Source organism: Drosophila serrata, unplaced genomic scaffold, assembly GCF_035046125.1.
Source record: "Drosophila serrata isolate PLE 108 unplaced genomic scaffold, ASM3504612v1 contig_272, whole genome shotgun sequence".
NCBI lineage: Eukaryota > Metazoa > Arthropoda > Insecta > Diptera > Drosophilidae > Drosophila > Drosophila serrata.
The window spans coordinates 3,588,225-3,604,039 of NW_028257170.1; the positions used below are offsets into that span (position 1 = coordinate 3,588,225).

The 15,815-nt window shown below is 43.6% G+C and overlaps 4 protein-coding genes across 14 annotated transcripts; 1 reads left to right on the forward strand and 3 right to left on the reverse strand.

Moving 5' to 3' along the window:
- Positions 1-1,356: 1,356 nt before the first annotated feature.
- Positions 1,357-5,088, reverse strand: LOC110178579 (putative deoxycytidylate deaminase). 2 transcript variants are annotated; one of them, XM_020945758.2, is made up of 3 exons: positions 4,949-5,088; positions 1,811-2,228; positions 1,357-1,752 (listed from the first exon to the last, which is right to left on the reverse strand). In XM_020945758.2, exons 2-3 carry the CDS (start codon positions 2,225-2,227, stop codon positions 1,552-1,554), a joined length of 618 nt encoding a protein of 205 aa, XP_020801417.1. In that variant the 5' UTR covers position 2,228; positions 4,949-5,088; the 3' UTR covers positions 1,357-1,551. The 2 variants fall into 2 exon arrangements, with proteins under 2 accessions (XP_020801417.1, XP_020801418.1); XM_020945759.2 differs by having other exon boundaries at positions 1,357-1,748; positions 4,949-5,070.
- On the reverse strand, positions 2,617-3,998 carry Clc (clathrin light chain). Of its 2 annotated transcripts, none has more exons than XM_020945756.2 (2): positions 3,747-3,998; positions 2,617-3,624 (listed from the first exon to the last, which is right to left on the reverse strand). In XM_020945756.2, the coding sequence occupies exon 2, from the start codon at positions 3,611-3,613 to the stop codon at positions 2,927-2,929; it is 687 nt and encodes a 228-aa protein (XP_020801415.1). In that variant the 5' UTR covers positions 3,614-3,624; positions 3,747-3,998; the 3' UTR covers positions 2,617-2,926. The 2 variants fall into 2 exon arrangements, with proteins under 2 accessions (XP_020801415.1, XP_020801416.1); XM_020945757.2 differs by having other exon boundaries at positions 3,682-3,933.
- LOC110178576 (uncharacterized) lies at positions 5,067-13,836 on the forward strand. 9 transcript variants are annotated; one of them, XM_020945748.2, is made up of 11 exons: positions 5,067-5,294; positions 6,090-6,765; positions 7,020-7,913; positions 8,867-10,421; positions 11,228-11,409; positions 11,477-11,809; positions 11,924-12,061; positions 12,130-12,379; positions 12,439-12,722; positions 12,831-13,013; positions 13,080-13,836. In XM_020945748.2, exons 2-11 carry the CDS (start codon positions 6,133-6,135, stop codon positions 13,158-13,160), a joined length of 4,533 nt encoding a protein of 1,510 aa, XP_020801407.2. In that variant the 5' UTR covers positions 5,067-5,294; positions 6,090-6,132; the 3' UTR covers positions 13,161-13,836. The 9 variants fall into 9 exon arrangements, with proteins under 9 accessions (XP_020801407.2, XP_020801409.2, XP_020801411.2 ...); XM_020945750.2 differs by having other exon boundaries at positions 7,023-7,913; XM_020945752.2 differs by having other exon boundaries at positions 7,086-7,913.
- Positions 13,242-15,363, reverse strand: LOC110178577 (uncharacterized). The gene is made up of 2 exons (XM_020945755.2): positions 14,532-15,363; positions 13,242-14,467 (listed from the first exon to the last, which is right to left on the reverse strand). Exons 1-2 carry the CDS (start codon positions 15,303-15,305, stop codon positions 13,964-13,966), a joined length of 1,278 nt encoding a protein of 425 aa, XP_020801414.2. The 5' UTR covers positions 15,306-15,363; the 3' UTR covers positions 13,242-13,963.
- Between the last annotated feature and the right edge of the window lie 452 nt (positions 15,364-15,815).

Genomic DNA, 15,815 nt, shown 5'->3' on the forward strand with positions numbered 1-15,815 from the left:
GCCTGTGGGGAAACTTCTCTGCATTTCATGAATACAAACAAGGTGAGCCAGCAGAAGATTCATTCAGATACTAATCTGCCACGGACACGTCTCCTTGAACGGACTGTGGAAATGCGAAATGCTTCCGATACACGTCGATTCAGTTACGGATTAGTTAGTCCTTCGCCCGGACCCGTAGATTAGTTGTTCGTTCGACTTACGTTTTACTGGTATTTCTTTAAGACGGAAAACTGATTTATAGGTTAACCATAAATAACAGAAATTATACATTTCTCCTACTAACAATTGTAATGACCTCTATTTTCCTTTGATTTATTTTCAGACACTATAAAATCTTCGATTTTTAAGAATCAACACAAGGAGTAATGCCTGTTCTCTGCAACACACTGTAACTATTTGTTTACATTGTTGCCCAATATTGAATCCGCAGGACTTGTTCAAATACTACCATCGGACACAAGTGAAGAATAGGCAAACCAAAAAGTACAAAACACTAGAGCACTCGTGGATATCCGAAAGGTCGCGTGTGACTCGTCGCCGTTGTTCTTATTGGCATCCTCATCCGGTTCCGCGTTCTGTTTTGCATATTCCCATGCTAATGGCCGGTTGGTCGCACGCCACAACACTCACCTGAATGGTCGAATGTATGGTCAGGTGGGACCTCTCCTTCGTGCTGGCATGCCATTTAAAAATATCCCATAAACATTTTGCTCAGTCTTAGTATTTAAAAAATGGGTTGCATGCGAATTTTTTAGCAAATATCGCACCAAAGTTCAAAAGGGGCTAACTTAATTAATGTAATGTGTAGGGCAATAAAAGAATTTTGAGTGCTCTGGACTTAAGTTAGGAAAAAAGCACTGACAATTAATTAAAGGTTCTGACAAGTGACCATAGAATACAAACCAAATATTAAATTATATCGCTTATGTTATCGCTTAAGTTATGATCTAGAAATTAATCGAAATAAGAATATGCGATGTTACTGTATAGACAGAATACAAAATAATGAATATTTGATTTTAATTCAAATGGTTTTTTTAGTTAGCAATTAGCAATTATTTAAATGAACACCACTGCATGCCATAGAGACTAACCTGACACTCTTTGCTTTTGCAATTATGAATTACTGCACACAAAACAATTATTTAAACAGGATAAAATATAAGAAAAGTGAAAAAGGCAGGAAAGGTATCGTCGGAAAGCCGAAGTCTGTATAGCTGTTGGTGCTGATCAAAAATAAATATGGCTTCAATGCGCAGGACGCTTTTTACTAAAATTAAAATGCCTTGCAAGGGTACAAAAATGAATGCTTTAACAAAGTCATTACTATTTATTTTAAAGTAATCCGAGGGACAATTTTTCTATTATTATTTTTTATTATTACATATTAGGAAAGATAAGACTGAATATTTTTGGTAAAACATTTTCTTTATATGTATATGTACATCTGTCTGACCTTTCAAAAATGTGTCCACGATTGTCATTTTTATATTAATTCACATAATTACAAATTAATAAAAATAATTGTCTAATTTCATCGCTGTTGACACATCACAGTTGGAGATCATTAAGTCCAAGTGAAGAGTTAGGATCTTCCTGCAGGAAGTTGTCAAAGTCAATTATTATCTCATTCTGTCGAGGTTGGTGTTTTTTGTACTCCACACCCACTGCGTCCAGCATCCGCTTGGAAGCCCTGTATTTGGGCTTTTCTGCATATTTATCGGACAAATAAAGAATCTGTGCTATGCCTGACTGCAAAAACATAAATGAATATAAATAAATAAGACAACCACAGAGATCTGATAATTACCTGTATGATGAGCTTGGTGCATTCATTGCATGGAAATAGTGTGGTATAGAGACGGGTTCCAGTCAAACTAGCTCCATTGCTGTTGAGTATAGCGTTGGCCTCCGCATGGACCACATACATCGTCTTGTCCTCCAGCGGATCATAATCATCACTGCTCTTCTTTGCTTTAGACCATGGGAACTCATCGTCGCTGCAGTTACGGGGAAATCCATTATAGCCAATAGCCACGATCCTATTTTGCGAGTCCACGATGCAGGCCCCAACCTGAGTGACGGGATCCTTGCTGCGCTTCGCTGAGAGTATTGAGGTGGCCATGAAGTAATCATCCCAATGCAGGTAGTTATTTCGCTTATGGCTCTCAGGCGCTTCCGATTCAGGGGCAATGACATTTTGAAGGTTGGACTCTTCTACAGACATACTAAAATAAATATTGATAAGGTTTATGAATGAATGAAGCAATTCTATTACAAGCAATGTATTTTTGTTAGCCAATATTTTCCTTCCAAGTTGCATTGATAATATTCCATGCATACTATGTACTAATATCAACTCAGTTATAAGAAAAAAAAAAACACTTTAGATTTGTTAGTACGTATATTTATTAACGATAAGGCTAATAATGGAATAAAACCAGTTTTATAAAGATGTGTGTCAGAAAATCGTTTGAATGCGTAAATAACTTGGAAATATATACAATTTGAAAATATATGAATTACAAGTTTTTACTATAAGAAAACAATAAAAACTGCAATTTGAAAGAAGCCGAGTTATACAAAAAAGTCGTAAAACAAAGATACAAGATATTATTACATTTTCTGAGTTTTATTCATTTCATTTTGTTCTTTTTCCTAACTTTTTAGTGTCCAGTTTTTGTTATGTGATGGGTGAGGGTATTTCTGATAGTCAAGGAAAGCAGGACAACTGTGTGCACGTTCTTTATTGCATTGTATTAGACAAAACGATGACCGCAGCGGATTCTTTCAGCAGCAATAATAATATTTTATGTATCATAAATTGGAATATACAGCGAATACTTTCAATAATAATTTTCATATTCAACTCAATGTGTGGTTAGGCGAGTACGTAATTAAAACTAGAGGCGATCCCTCCGCCCGTTTAGGTGCTCTTCTGCACCTGTATGGGATTCTGCTTGAGGTGCAGGTAGATGGAGCGCATACGGGAGACATCCTTGCCCGCCTTGTTAACCTTGGGATTGAAGTCGCAGAGCTTGGCTATGCGCTCCCATTCAGTGCCCGGTTCGATGCTGCCGTTCTCCAGCGTGGCTGCTTGCTTCTCGGCGTTGCGCGACGACAGCTTCGTCTTTGATATGGACTCGCCGATCTGGCGCAGCCAATCGTCTAGCTCCTTTTTGGACTGCTGTCTGAGCTCCTCCTTTTTCCGCTCCTCCTCGAGATCCTTCTCCTCCAGTCGTTGTTTCTGCTCCTCGCGCCACTTGCGAATTTTCTCCGGCTCTTCCCGCGACGGAGGTGGTCCCGATATGCCCACTGGTTCATTGGACTCGCCGCCAATGACCTCGAAGCTGCCTGTGGATGATTCCAGGCCGGCGCCACCGGCGGACAATAGATCGTTTCCTAGCACATCGCCTGTGCTAGTGCTGCTAGCGCCACCACCCAGCAGCTCACCGAGGCCGCCATCCTCTGTGGTGACAGCTGCAGCGGATCCAGATGCGGATCCACCCGTTATCTCTGCCTCGAGATCACCGAGGGCGGACTGTTCGCGCGCCAGGAACTCTGCCGCGGGATCCACCTCCTCCTTGGCAGCGAAATCGTCTCCGAAGTCCATGTCGATGTGCTCTGCAAAGTGTGTTGTGATAGCAATTTAGTGGGCGTCTCACTCCAATTTACACGTACGCAGGGCTGTGGGCAGCAGTTGCAAGCTGTTTGCTCTCCGTTGCAGACTCCGTGCCAATACGCACCTCTCGTTTGATTTGGTTAGCTCTAAATGAAGATCAGTTTGGGCGGATGACTAACCGGAAACTTGGACTTGCTAAAATGTATTTTTTTCAGTTTTCTTTAGCAATGAATACGTAAAATGACTGTCATTAGTACGTGAACCAACAATAAAACAGCAGGTTATCGAACTGGATCCGGTTTTATAGTGTTGGATAACATGCCAAATCATCGTTTCACGCCGAGCGAATAGATTTGTATTGTTAAATAAATGTTATCTAAAAAAATTTCGTAAAACTATTTAAAAATTATAACAAAAATCTTTAAAATATAAGTATAACATTAGTATTTAAATAAAACAAAATTTGTTTTATAAATAACACTACCCATAAGTTGCACCGACTAACTGACTACAGCAAAAGATGGTATGTACTTAAAAATTGTTTATCTATAATTTATTGTTGACTTTGTAAAAATAATAAAAACTGATTCTTTCTACTAGTTTATTTATGAATACAAATTTGAAACAACACAATTTCCTATCATTTCAATTTTATTATTACTATTTTTTTGTTTTTTGACAATGTATATTATAAGTATATTTATGTTATATCATTTTGTTCAAATTATTTACAGTAATAACAACGTTAAATTTTAATATATATGGATATATATCTTTATTTAAGTTTTTGATTTTAACAAATTAACAATCTTACATTTGGGCTAACATCGCTTAACATCGACACCAATGAAAACATAGGAAAACTCGCTAAGCAAACAATTTCGATGCTCAATACATCGATGTTTCTAACATTTCTTCAAGTAATATCTATAATTACCATATTAGTAAACTCTTTTTATTAATCCATAAATTTTAATGAACAATTCATTATTACACATAATTGCATCAAATTGACCACTGGGGTGCTTAAAAAAACTAGTTCTACGGCCAGTGTTGGCTAAGACGCGAGTGAAGTGGTAACAGCAGCGCGTTTGTCAGAGCGAATAGTTTGTTTATTTAAAATAAAATGTGCCTTGAATAAACAAATCAAATTGTAATTATAAAATTTACAATTTATCGGGACTAAATGCCTAAATCGTCAGTCGCGATACAAACGGTATTGTGCAACACTTGCGAAAATGGCGCAGAACACGTGAAATGTGAATTTATTCACTTGTCAGCCTCCGAATTATTCAGTAAATGTTTAAAAAACCCAGCTTTACTCACCTGGTTAGCGAGATACACAGGAACAACTATACTTTTTCAAACACCAACGGAGGGCAAATCACAAAGACGGCAATACAAACAATAAACACTCGCAGCGCGAACCAACGAACTAGTTCCCGTTGGCATTATTCACCTGAGCCAGTGGTTCATTTTTCACTGGCAGCAGAGCGGCCATTTTGGAGATTGTTTCATCCACAAAAAAGTTATGCACCGAAACTAAAAAAACGTTGCGCTCGAAATTAAACTTAAAATCCGCTAGTGCATTGGAGCGTGTGTGCAATCCGATGTGAAGAGAATGCTGGACCCAAGCAGCCCAACAGCAGTTCCGAATCTGTAACAACTAAAAGTTAGTGACTATCTTCCCAACACGCACGCATGTACACCCGTGTGTGCGCGCGAGTGTGTGCGTTTGTGTGTGTGTACGACAGTTTGTGTGTATGGATACATATGTATATGTACAGGCGGAAAATACGGAAAAAATGTCCCTAGCCAGAAAAACATTACGAAAACAGGCATAAATTGGTGCCAAAGTGCTTCCCCCGTAAAAATAAAGTCCTCGGTGCCGTATTGCAACAACGCAATTAACCCTCAGACGCAGGAGCTGGTTCAAGGCGGGTCGATTTCCAGCCGGAGCGCCAAGGCACAAAATACAGACGCCAAAAATTTCGAAGGGGGAACCAAGCGCATCGTGGCCAAAAGGGATACAAAAAAAAGTAGGGGGAAACAATGAGTGCGAAAAAATGAAAGAAAGGGAAGAGAATTCCCTTCTAAATATGTCTAAAATAAATAAAATTCAGCCTAGCGAGGATTTTTATGATAATTATAAACTTTTGCTAGAAGAAAAACATTAACAATTATAATAATATAATAATTATATTATAATTTTATATATTAAAAAATGTTACTTAAAAAGTTAAAAGCCGGAATTTTAATAGTACATTTTTACAAAAATTAAACATTAATTTAAATGTAGCACAGTTGATTAATGATGTAAAATACTTAATAACAATAAGAACAAATAATTATCCTTTAAAATAAATCGTTAAACTCTTCTTTAAGAACCTGAGTAAATAGAATAGAACAAATTATTCAAGAACCTAATTGTTTTCTGACCACTAATAATAACATATTTCCCTTTCAGTTAGCAGCCAGTGCAGCAGCAGTAGAAGCATCCAATATAAGCCATGGATCCCAACTCGAGCCCCTGGTCGTACGCCTACAACCGCATCGTGCCCGCCAGCGCTGGCAGCTCCGGCGGAGCAGCCGAGGACTTCCAGCATCCGCATTTGGCCACCATAACCGCCGCCAGCATCGCCAGCTTTAATGCGGCGGCTGCCAGTGGCGGTAGCTTTGTGCCTCCGTCGCCAATCGGCAGCTATAATCCAGTATTCCAGCAGATCTATCATCATGCAGCGGCGGCCAGCGTTCAGCCGAAGCCCGCCCATTACGCCTCATCCGCGGTCAGTACGCCGCACCGCCAGCTGCAGCTGCCCAGTTCACTGGACAAGCAACTCAGCTCGTTCCAGAATCAGGCGGCGGTATCGGCAGCCGCTGCTGCTGTGGTCAACAATGTGGCCTCTAATTATTATGGGGAGAACTCCTCCTCAAGCGGCGCATCGCCTTCGCCGACAACGGTGGCGCTAACGTCGACATCGCTCACCTGGAATACGCCGAACATGATATCGAACACTTTCCTGGCCATGCAGCAGCAGCAGGCACAGCAGCAACAACAGCAGGCGCAACAGCAGCAGCAGCAAGCGCAACAACAGCAGCAGCAAGCACAGCAGCAGCAGCTCAATCTAGTGGCCGACAAAGTGGTGAGTAGAACTTGCAGTAGCAGTAGCCTAGTCTTTCGTTCGACTCTTCCCTTCGATGAATCAGCAGCTTCTGGGGAAGCACCTACAACCATTAGTATCTATTGCATCTATCGCATACTAACATCTCCCCAAAAATCAACCCAAATCAAACCATTTAAACTTAGGACTATGTCTTAGCCTCTCTCTTGTCGAACCAAACCCAAAACAAACACTTTCCGATTCCGATTCAATCCATGTATGGTGGCGCTGTGTAGCAGATTAAGCAGGAAAAGCAATTAAAAGCCTACAACGACTCGATTTACCTGATCCAATTGCAACAGCAGCAGCAGCAACAACATCAGCAGCTCCAGCAGCAGCAGCTGCAGCAGGAGATCGCTGAAACAGAGCCGGAGACGGACACATATTACACGATCGATGGCCGAAAGCTCAAGGTGACACGCAAGGATGGCCAGCCATTTCATGCGACAATTATCGAGCATCAGAGTGCCGGCGGTAGTCCAGTGCCATTGGCAGTGCCAGTTCCGGCCGGATCCTATCCAGCGCAGTATGCCAGTCCGGCATTGAGCTCCGCTGACGGATCGCCCATCACGAATTTACATGCCGTGGACGTGGTCAGTACACCGCAGGCTCAGGTGATTGTCTATAAGACGGCGTCCCCGGTGCAAAGGCGCTCAGAGGCAGGCGCTGGCTCGTCTGCCACTGCTGCTGCTGCCACGACGCCCACCACTGTGGCCTACTCATCTGTGATACAAAGCACCCTGCAACAACAACAGCAGCAGCAGAATATATGCTGGACAAAGCTAGAAGAGGGAGGAGGAGGAGCGGGGCAAGAAGACATCAAGAACGTGCTGCAGTTGCAGGTGGTGAAGCAGGAGCAACGCCATCTCGACTACGCCAGCGAGGCGGCATCCACAGTTGACACCGGAGGCGAGAATCTGGTGTTCAACCTGCCGCCCGGTTTGGAGATCAAGCAGACGTTCTATCCCGCGGGACTGCAGGTCGATGCAGGGGAGCATCTGCAGCAACAACTGCAGGACCAGAGCCAATCCCAGGCAGCCGGGGGGCGGCGTCAGCACGTGGTGGCCAACATGATCATGTCGCCGGCGGCGTCGGGCAACTTAGCGTCACAGATTCAAGTAGTGCCAAAGGTTTGTATATCTCATTTTGTTTTATTTCCGTTCCTATTTATTTAATTTTATGTTTTTTATTTTCTTATTTGCGTTGGTTTATTTATTGTTCTATATTTCCTAACAAGCTAATCCTCTGCCAAGCTTCAGAAACTTATATTACTTGAACCAAATCTATGTAGAGCCTTTTACAGCTTCATGTAAAGTCCTTTAACAAATTAGATTTAGGACCAGGTAGAAGGTATTTGATGTTAAATATTTAAACCCATTAAGAACAAGAAAGAACATTTTTTAGGTATTGAGAAATAAATAAATATTAATCTAAATTGATTTGTCTCTTCCGATTCTATATATATATATATAAAGAAGAATATATTATTGGTTTATTGCTACGTTCAAATATCGTTCTAAATGTACATTAAATATCGTGTTCGTTATCGATACAGTAGAAATATTAGACTGATTTTAAATTTGAAAATTTGGTTCTGGTGCAGGTCCTCTGAGCTATGTAGTTTATGTTATCCGTTATGTTAATATATTTATGCATGCATATGCATGACTTTTTTTTTGTATTTTTGGTGGAAGCTTTTCCTTTTTGGCCATTTGTTGCGTTGTATGCTTTACTGGAATTATTCTATGTTTAATCTAACAAACAACAACTTCTTACTGCTTCAAATACTGCTAATTAACTCTCTAATTAAAGTCCTGTTGGCAACACTTTGAAACTGTGACGTTATGTTGTAATAATGGTATGATTCCCATGTTCAGTGAGAGGGTAAACACACAAGCACCGAATCGGTCACAGAAAAATGCTCCGGGAGCAGCAGCAGCCAGTGTGTATATGTCTTCCAAAACCGTTCCTAATGTCCCTATGTCACAATGTCCCAGCTATAATGTGCTATATTCCGAGGATGATCCTCCGAGATGGTGCCGAGTATTCTAATCGCCATTTTCTTTCGCTACTTGCCTTGCAGGAGGAGGTGAAGCCGCCGCCAAAGCCAGCGAAGACGCCGCGCAAGCGCCAGCCGAAGAAAACGCTTATACCCAGCAGCAGTGACTATGGCAGCGTTCGCAGTCCACAGGAGCCGCAGCACCATCAACTGCAGCAGCAGCAGCAGCAACAACAACAGCAGCAGCAACAGCATAACCAGCAGCAGCAGCAGCAGAACACGTACTACGACTTCAACAGCAAATGGAATACTCCCCTCAAGACGGAGAATAATGCTGCGTCCGTATCGCCGGCGGCCACCATAAATATACCCACATATCCGCAACAGAGCCAGCAGCAGCAACAACATCAGCAGCAGCAACAGCAGGCGGCGGCAGCAGCGGCGGCGGCGCAGCAGCAACAGCAGCAGCAGCAGCATCTACCGCAGCCGGCACACCTGCAATCGTCGCAGGCCCAGTCTCACTTGACCCAGTTGGCGCAATATTACCCAGCCTTTCCCCAGCCCATTGCCTCCCAGTACACGGCCTGCATGCAACAGCAGCAGCAACAACAGCAGCAGACGCTGCAGCAGCAACAACAACAGCAGCAGCAACAGCAGGCAGCTTACACGCAGCAGCAACAACACCAGCAGGCCTATACGCAGCAGCAACAGCAACAGGCTCAACAGCAGCGGCAGGAGAAGACCGAGGCTGCGCAGCTCCAGGAGGAGGAGGCGACGGCAGCTGCAGCGGCAGCGGCAGCAGCGGCGGCAAGTAACAAAGTCATCGTGCCGAACATTGAGGAGGAGCTGGACTTTTTGGCCGATACCACAGCGGCACCCAAGCAGGGCTACGCCAACTCTGTGTCCAGCAACGGTCGTGGCACAAACTCTTCCACCAACAACACTAATTTCGGCATACGCAATCCGAACAAGACACCGTCGCCGGAGCCGCCGAGCTGTCCAACTAATTCGCATGCCGCCAACAATGGACACGCTTCTGCCGCTCCAGCTGGAGCCAGTGCCTCCGCCGCCTCAGCGTCCTCAGCGTACAGTCCTGCTGCGCCCAAGCCGGTTAGCGTGGGAACGCAAATTGGTGAGAAGAAGACCCAGTTTATGGACAGCTATCTCAAGTTTCTGCAGGGTGAACGGGACGACGATCCGCCTCCCGTGGTGAAGCCTTCCCGAAAGTTAAATTACCCGAGAGCGCCATACAAACGGAAAGGCAAAGGATCCGGTAGTGGGAACGATGAGCCCACCACGTCGCAGGTGAACAATCAGGCAACAGTGGAAGCTGGCCAGGCTGCGGTCGATGGACTGACTGGGCTCGTGGGCGACCACGACGGACATCGCATCAAAATACTCTCGCAAACGCAGATACTTCCCAAGAAGCGACCGCATGCCCAAATGGTGGCTGCTGCCGCTGCAGCGGAGTCGTCACCCTCATCATCGTCGTCGTCGGTGATCCAACAGCCTGGGGATCCCACCTCCTTCCGGCCATATGCTCAGCAGCAGCAGACGCAGCAGCAGCAATCGATGAGCGGACAGCATTTTGTGCAACAGCATTGCGCTCAACTGGCAGCTGGCGGAGGAGCGGGTCAAGGTATGTTACTTGACCAACAACAGCATAGTTCCAATAAGCACTCCACTACTATCGCTACTACTTCCACGCCATGCAACAACTACAACAACAACAACAACCACCATCACAACACGTCAGCCAGCGCGAATGCGAATACGAATTCCAATGCGACAACGCCGACGCCAGCACCAGCGCCGAATCCTCATCACTTTATAAACCTGCTGTGGCCGTGGCAGCACTAGCAGCAGCCGGCACCACCAGCCACCCACCACCCACGCAGCACCACCACCCACACCACACGGACAGACAGCAGACAGACACTAGTGACCGAGACATTATAGCGACTCCGACGACCCTTGGACGGTGTGTATATGTAAAAAAAGAAATCAACCATAATGACAACAAGAAACAAAAAGGAAAAAAAGCAAACTTTTAAATTGTTAAAAGAGCAAACAAAAACAAAAAGTAATAATAATAACAAACTAAAAACATAAAGGAGAATCCCATGAACAAAAGTATAAAAGTATTTTTGAGATGATGAAGAATCAAGAAAGAGAAGAGAGAGAACAAATATTATTAATTTTCAAAAACCCAAAATAAACCGTGTATTTTTATTATTTGTACTTGAGTAAGACGGAAACCCATTCCGATCCGAGGTGCTGGTGGTGCTGGTTGGTGCTCGTGGGATTACATGGTGTTGCAGGTTGTCGTCGTTGTCGTTGTTGTTGTGGCTGGTCCCTCCCCCCGTTCCGACTACCCATGCCTGTCTGTGTCAGTGTCCTCCTGTTCAATGTTGTTGCTAACCACACTTTTGTGCTCCTCCACAGACCCTTTGAGTGTGCCGCCGCGACGCGAGCAGTGCTCGCGGAAGGCCAAGAGCCAGAGCAGCATGCACGCGGCCATGCTGTTGAATTCCACTTCTGTCACCGGTGAAACTGGCATCGTTGGCGAGCCCGATGAGTTCACCGACTCGGACACGGATCCTGTGTGGACTCCGCAGGAGGAAGACGTAAGTGTTGAGCCTCACCTTCGCTTCCATCCCTCCTTTCCTTACCTCTTCCCAACCTCTTACGCAGAGCGATGATGCCGGCAAGGGCTATGGGAAGAGAAAGTTGGCTGCTCGCCGCTTAAAGGGTACGCCGCGCAAGAATACGTACGAGCAGCTACAGCATCAGCAACAACAGCAACCACAACAACAACAGCAGCAGCAGCAACACCATCAGCAACAGCAACAATTGCAGCAAATGCAGGTGAACCAGCAACAGCAACACCAGCAGCACCAGGTGCAGCAATTGGCCGGTGGCAGCAACGACTCCGGCTACAATCCCCAGCAGAATCTCTCAGGAGTGACGGATGTGGGCTATGCCAGTGCATCCTCGGGCACAGCTGCCACCACGGAGAATTTTAAAGTAAGTTTTAAATTAGGTTTGATTCAATACCTATCTCTTTTTTTAAAAAGAATAGTTTTTGAAGCGATTATTTATACAATCATTCGAGCTTAAAATACATACATCTTTATATAGACGGGCGACTTTATAGTCTTGCGATCGGACTTGGTGAACGACTGGCCCACCATTTGGCAGGTGGACTCCAAGTGCATTTTGCAGAAGTACGAGCCCTTCCGCCAAAATGGAAAGACCTTTTATCGCAACATGTCCAAGGTTTGTTCAATTCAACCATTAAACATTAATATATTCGTTAATCAAAAATCAAAACAATTCCCAACCAGTACGCCTCGTGGAACCTCGAAACGAAGAAACTCTACCTCAAGGCACCGGTGCGCATGCAGCTGCATTCCCACACCGAAACCATTGTGGAGTTTATGCGGTCCGAGTTGCTTGCCGATGATACCGAGCAGTTTATAGAGAAGATTATGGAGGACTATCTCTCCTATCGGGACAACTTTGAGATCTATATTCAAACCATGATCTCTCAGGCGCTCGATCCGAGCTTCTTTTCGGAAATAACGCGGGAAAAAGGTAAGACAGTAAATATAATTATTTAATAATTTAAATAATATAATATTCGCTTCTTTTAGACGACTACTTTTTGGGAAGCGTGCGCGTGGTTGACACTATAATGGAGAATTGTAAGCGCAAGCTTTTGGCCATAACTCCATGGACAAGGAGCACCATCTCCTCCATCGAGACCTGGCCCAAGTGCCATGTGTTCTCCGAGTGGGAGCGAAACAATCTGACGCAGAAGAACTGTGCTGGCTGTCACCAGCCTGGAATAGCAGTGCGTTTTCTGCTTTTCGGAGAGCCATATAATCCAAATACCATGCAGACAATACCCGTCGATCCACGCATAGTCTACGAAAAGGTATAGTTATTAAACAAATTATATATTAACTATCATTTAGAACGAGTATATATTATTATTCAAAACATATATAATATATGAAAAATGTACTTAATTTCATTTTTGCAGGACATTGTCTTGTGCCGGATTTGTGCCGCACGTGCCGATCTCTTCCACAAGATTGCGCACGAGAAGTTCAACTTGTTTATCAACTGCTCCCAAAGGGTCACCGAGCAGCAGCAACAGTTTCCGGGCAAGACATCAACGGAAATACTGAACGATCTGCTGGCTGAGCACAACTGGATAGATGAGGTGAGATTGAACTATTTTTCATTTAAATTAAAAATGAATTCAAACAAATTGAATTGCAATATCCAGCTATTCCGGAACATGCGCAACTGTTGGGCCGAGGTGGAGAGTCTGGAACGGCAGAAGCGTTTCCGTGAGGTCATGCAATAGATGCCATTATATCACATCAGAGCAGATTCCTCTCGAATGAATGTGTATCCAAGTGCTGGACATTAGGACAAGCCCCACGTATCGCTGCAATAAACTCAATGAGTTGTTATTTTTATTACTATATATGAAAACAGATGACAGACACGCGAAAGCTTAGTTTTTAGTGCAAAGACACATATTATTGAACTATGGTAGGCCTTAAAAGTAAGATATACGGTCTATTTGCGGACTCTGCATAATGCAATGCCATGTAAATAGCTATATACAAATATCTAGCTATAGCCGCGCATCAAATATCATATTTGGAATCTAGAATGGTACTAAATAATATACCATTAGTACTAACAACACTCATTAATTTTGAAGAAATCATATTTCTGCTTGAATCATTCTTTTAGTAAAAGTTCAAATTTCACAATTATTTTATAGGTTTTATAAGTTAAGATCATATATCCAACCCCATGCAAACAATCAAATTGTGTTTCACTTTTGGAACAGTAATCATCTAATAACACTTAAGGCACTGTATATATTATTAGTTTACTTTAGTTACGCAAAAATCCAAGTGCAGAGTTTTAAGTTGGCATTCTTTTTGTTATGCAGATTTTTAAATTTAAGTTGTGATTTTCTCAGAATCTTAGAGTTTCCTGAATAAATATAAAACAACATCAACTAACTATTGCCTGACCTCAAATGTCAAGACCTAAAATCCTCACCGATTTCTGTCGCTTCCCTGATGACCACTATATCTTTATAGGAAATGTTTTTTATTTTTGGATTGCATAATACTGTAGCTCTACGGCCTAGGAATCCATTTCAAAAAGCGGCTCTGTCATCTCATATTTGATTAAATCCTTGACTATCCCGAGTATACGGCGCCTAAAAATGGGCAATGTACGCTCATTAAGCATATCATATTCCTCAATTAGATCCTTGTACTTGGATTCGTCCGAAGAGTCCGAGAGATCCTGGATTGCTTCAGAAACTGTATCGATATCAAGGACCTCGTTCGCATTGGAAATGAAGAAAGGAAGTGAAAAGGCACCCATTATTAAGCCGTAAACTCCAAAGAGTTGCAATTGTCGGTTGAAGACGCTGCGTGGATATATCTCCTCCAGACGAAGATCACGAGAGGCTAATCTTTGGTCCAAGGTGTCGTAGTACGCATTCATAAAAGCAGGAAAGTGTTCATCGCGCAATTGTTTCTCCGTACAGGCAAAAAGGTAATGGACTATATCAAGAACTGGAGGTGCATATCGGGACATCTGAAAGTCAATGAGCTTGGCTTCTACAGGTCGACCAAGGGGCTGTGGATGAGAAAATAAGTTGGATAAGATATGAGAGCAGTAAGAATCTCAAAGGACTCCTTACCTCATGTCTGTATAGGATATTATTATTCCAGAAATCGCCGTGGCAGATGACTGCATGTGGTGCCTGTGATTTCCCATCTACGCAGTAGAGCGCCAAGGACTTTAAATACTTTTCACATCGCTCCAGGACCTCTCGCATAGCACCAACTTCGGCATGGTCTCCATCCGTGTCATCTAAAATATTTCGTGCCCTTCTTAGCTGTGCTTTTCCAAATTCAATTGTAACCTCCTCGATATTGGGTGTAAAGAGGTTATCCTTTTTCACGGATGCTACCAGTTCTCTGAACTTTTCTGGATCCCTTTTCTGTAGGATGAAGGAGCAGGCGTGGAGCTCCGCTAGAGCCGTCAGAGAGCAAATCACAATATCATAGGTGGGCATCAAGCTGCGCGAGTTGGGCCGGAAGCCACTCTCAGATAGATCCTCAAAGATGAGGAACTCATCGGGAGCCTTCATGCCATTGGCCTTGAGTGCGGGCGTCACAGTGAATGCTGATAGGTTCCTGAAGATGGGAAATACCTCCTGGTACATGAAGACCTCACGGGCATAGTAGTCCACCACGTGCATGTGGGACCTCCTTGCTTCGTTCTTGGGTGCCATCTTGACCACTAGACTGGCCGCTTTGGAAACAGTGGGCCAACTGACGCGAAGGACCTGTCCGTAGGCATTCTCACCCACTCCCGCCATCGGCTGCGAGTCTATGGGCTCATGGTGGCGCTGGTAGAGCTCCAATAGAGCGCTCGTCACGGCACTCGAAAGCTCGCTCTCTTTACTCATTGCTCGAACTGGTTGTGATGTATTGTATCGCCGATGAATCTATCTTTCCGACTGAAGCGCAACAGCTAATGTTCCCCGCTTTTATAGTTTGTAGATGGAAAAGCTTGTGGATAGTTCCGCTGCATCGTTGTGGGTGGCGATAAAACCCCCGGAGACCACGTGGCCAGGTGAAAGAAAGGGTTATCCTGCAAGCTCAGGAAGAACTGATCTACAATTGAACGTAATATATTTATGCAAATATTTATTTTTATACCCTTGCAGGGTATTCAGAAGCTTATAATTTTGTGAAGGAGTCATTTCCGACCACCTAAATCATATATATTCTTGATCAGCATCAACAGCCGAGTCGATCTAGCCATCTTAGAAAGCATAAAAAAGGCAGTTTTTTTTAATTTTTATACCAATGTATAGATGTAGCTGGAAACAAAATTTCTCGTTATTAAAAGTTTTTATGGCGCATTTTTTAAAGGGTTGTCGTTAGGATCGCTGATAAATTATGTGTCTCTTATA

Coding starts and splice junctions, on each gene's coding strand:
- LOC110178579 (XM_020945758.2), bottom strand. CDS start 2,227: ATGTCTGTAGAAGAGTCCAACCTTCAAAATGTCATTGCCCCTGAATCG. Junction 1,753..1,810: donor GCACCAAGCTCATCATACAG/GTAATTATCAGA, acceptor ATGTTTTTGCAG/TCAGGCATAGCACAGATTCT.
- Clc (XM_020945756.2), bottom strand. CDS start 3,613: ATGGACTTCGGAGACGATTTCGCTGCCAAGGAGGAGGTGGATCCCGCG.
- LOC110178576 (XM_020945748.2), top strand. CDS start 6,133: ATGGATCCCAACTCGAGCCCCTGGTCGTACGCCTACAACCGCATCGTG. Junction 6,766..7,019: donor ATCTAGTGGCCGACAAAGTG/GTGAGTAGAACT, acceptor GGCGCTGTGTAG/CAGATTAAGCAGGAAAAGCA. Junction 7,914..8,866: donor AGATTCAAGTAGTGCCAAAG/GTTTGTATATCT, acceptor CTTGCCTTGCAG/GAGGAGGTGAAGCCGCCGCC.
- LOC110178577 (XM_020945755.2), bottom strand. CDS start 15,305: ATGAGTAAAGAGAGCGAGCTTTCGAGTGCCGTGACGAGCGCTCTATTG. Junction 14,468..14,531: donor ATATCCTATACAGACATGAG/GTAAGGAGTCCT, acceptor TCTCATCCACAG/CCCCTTGGTCGACCTGTAGA.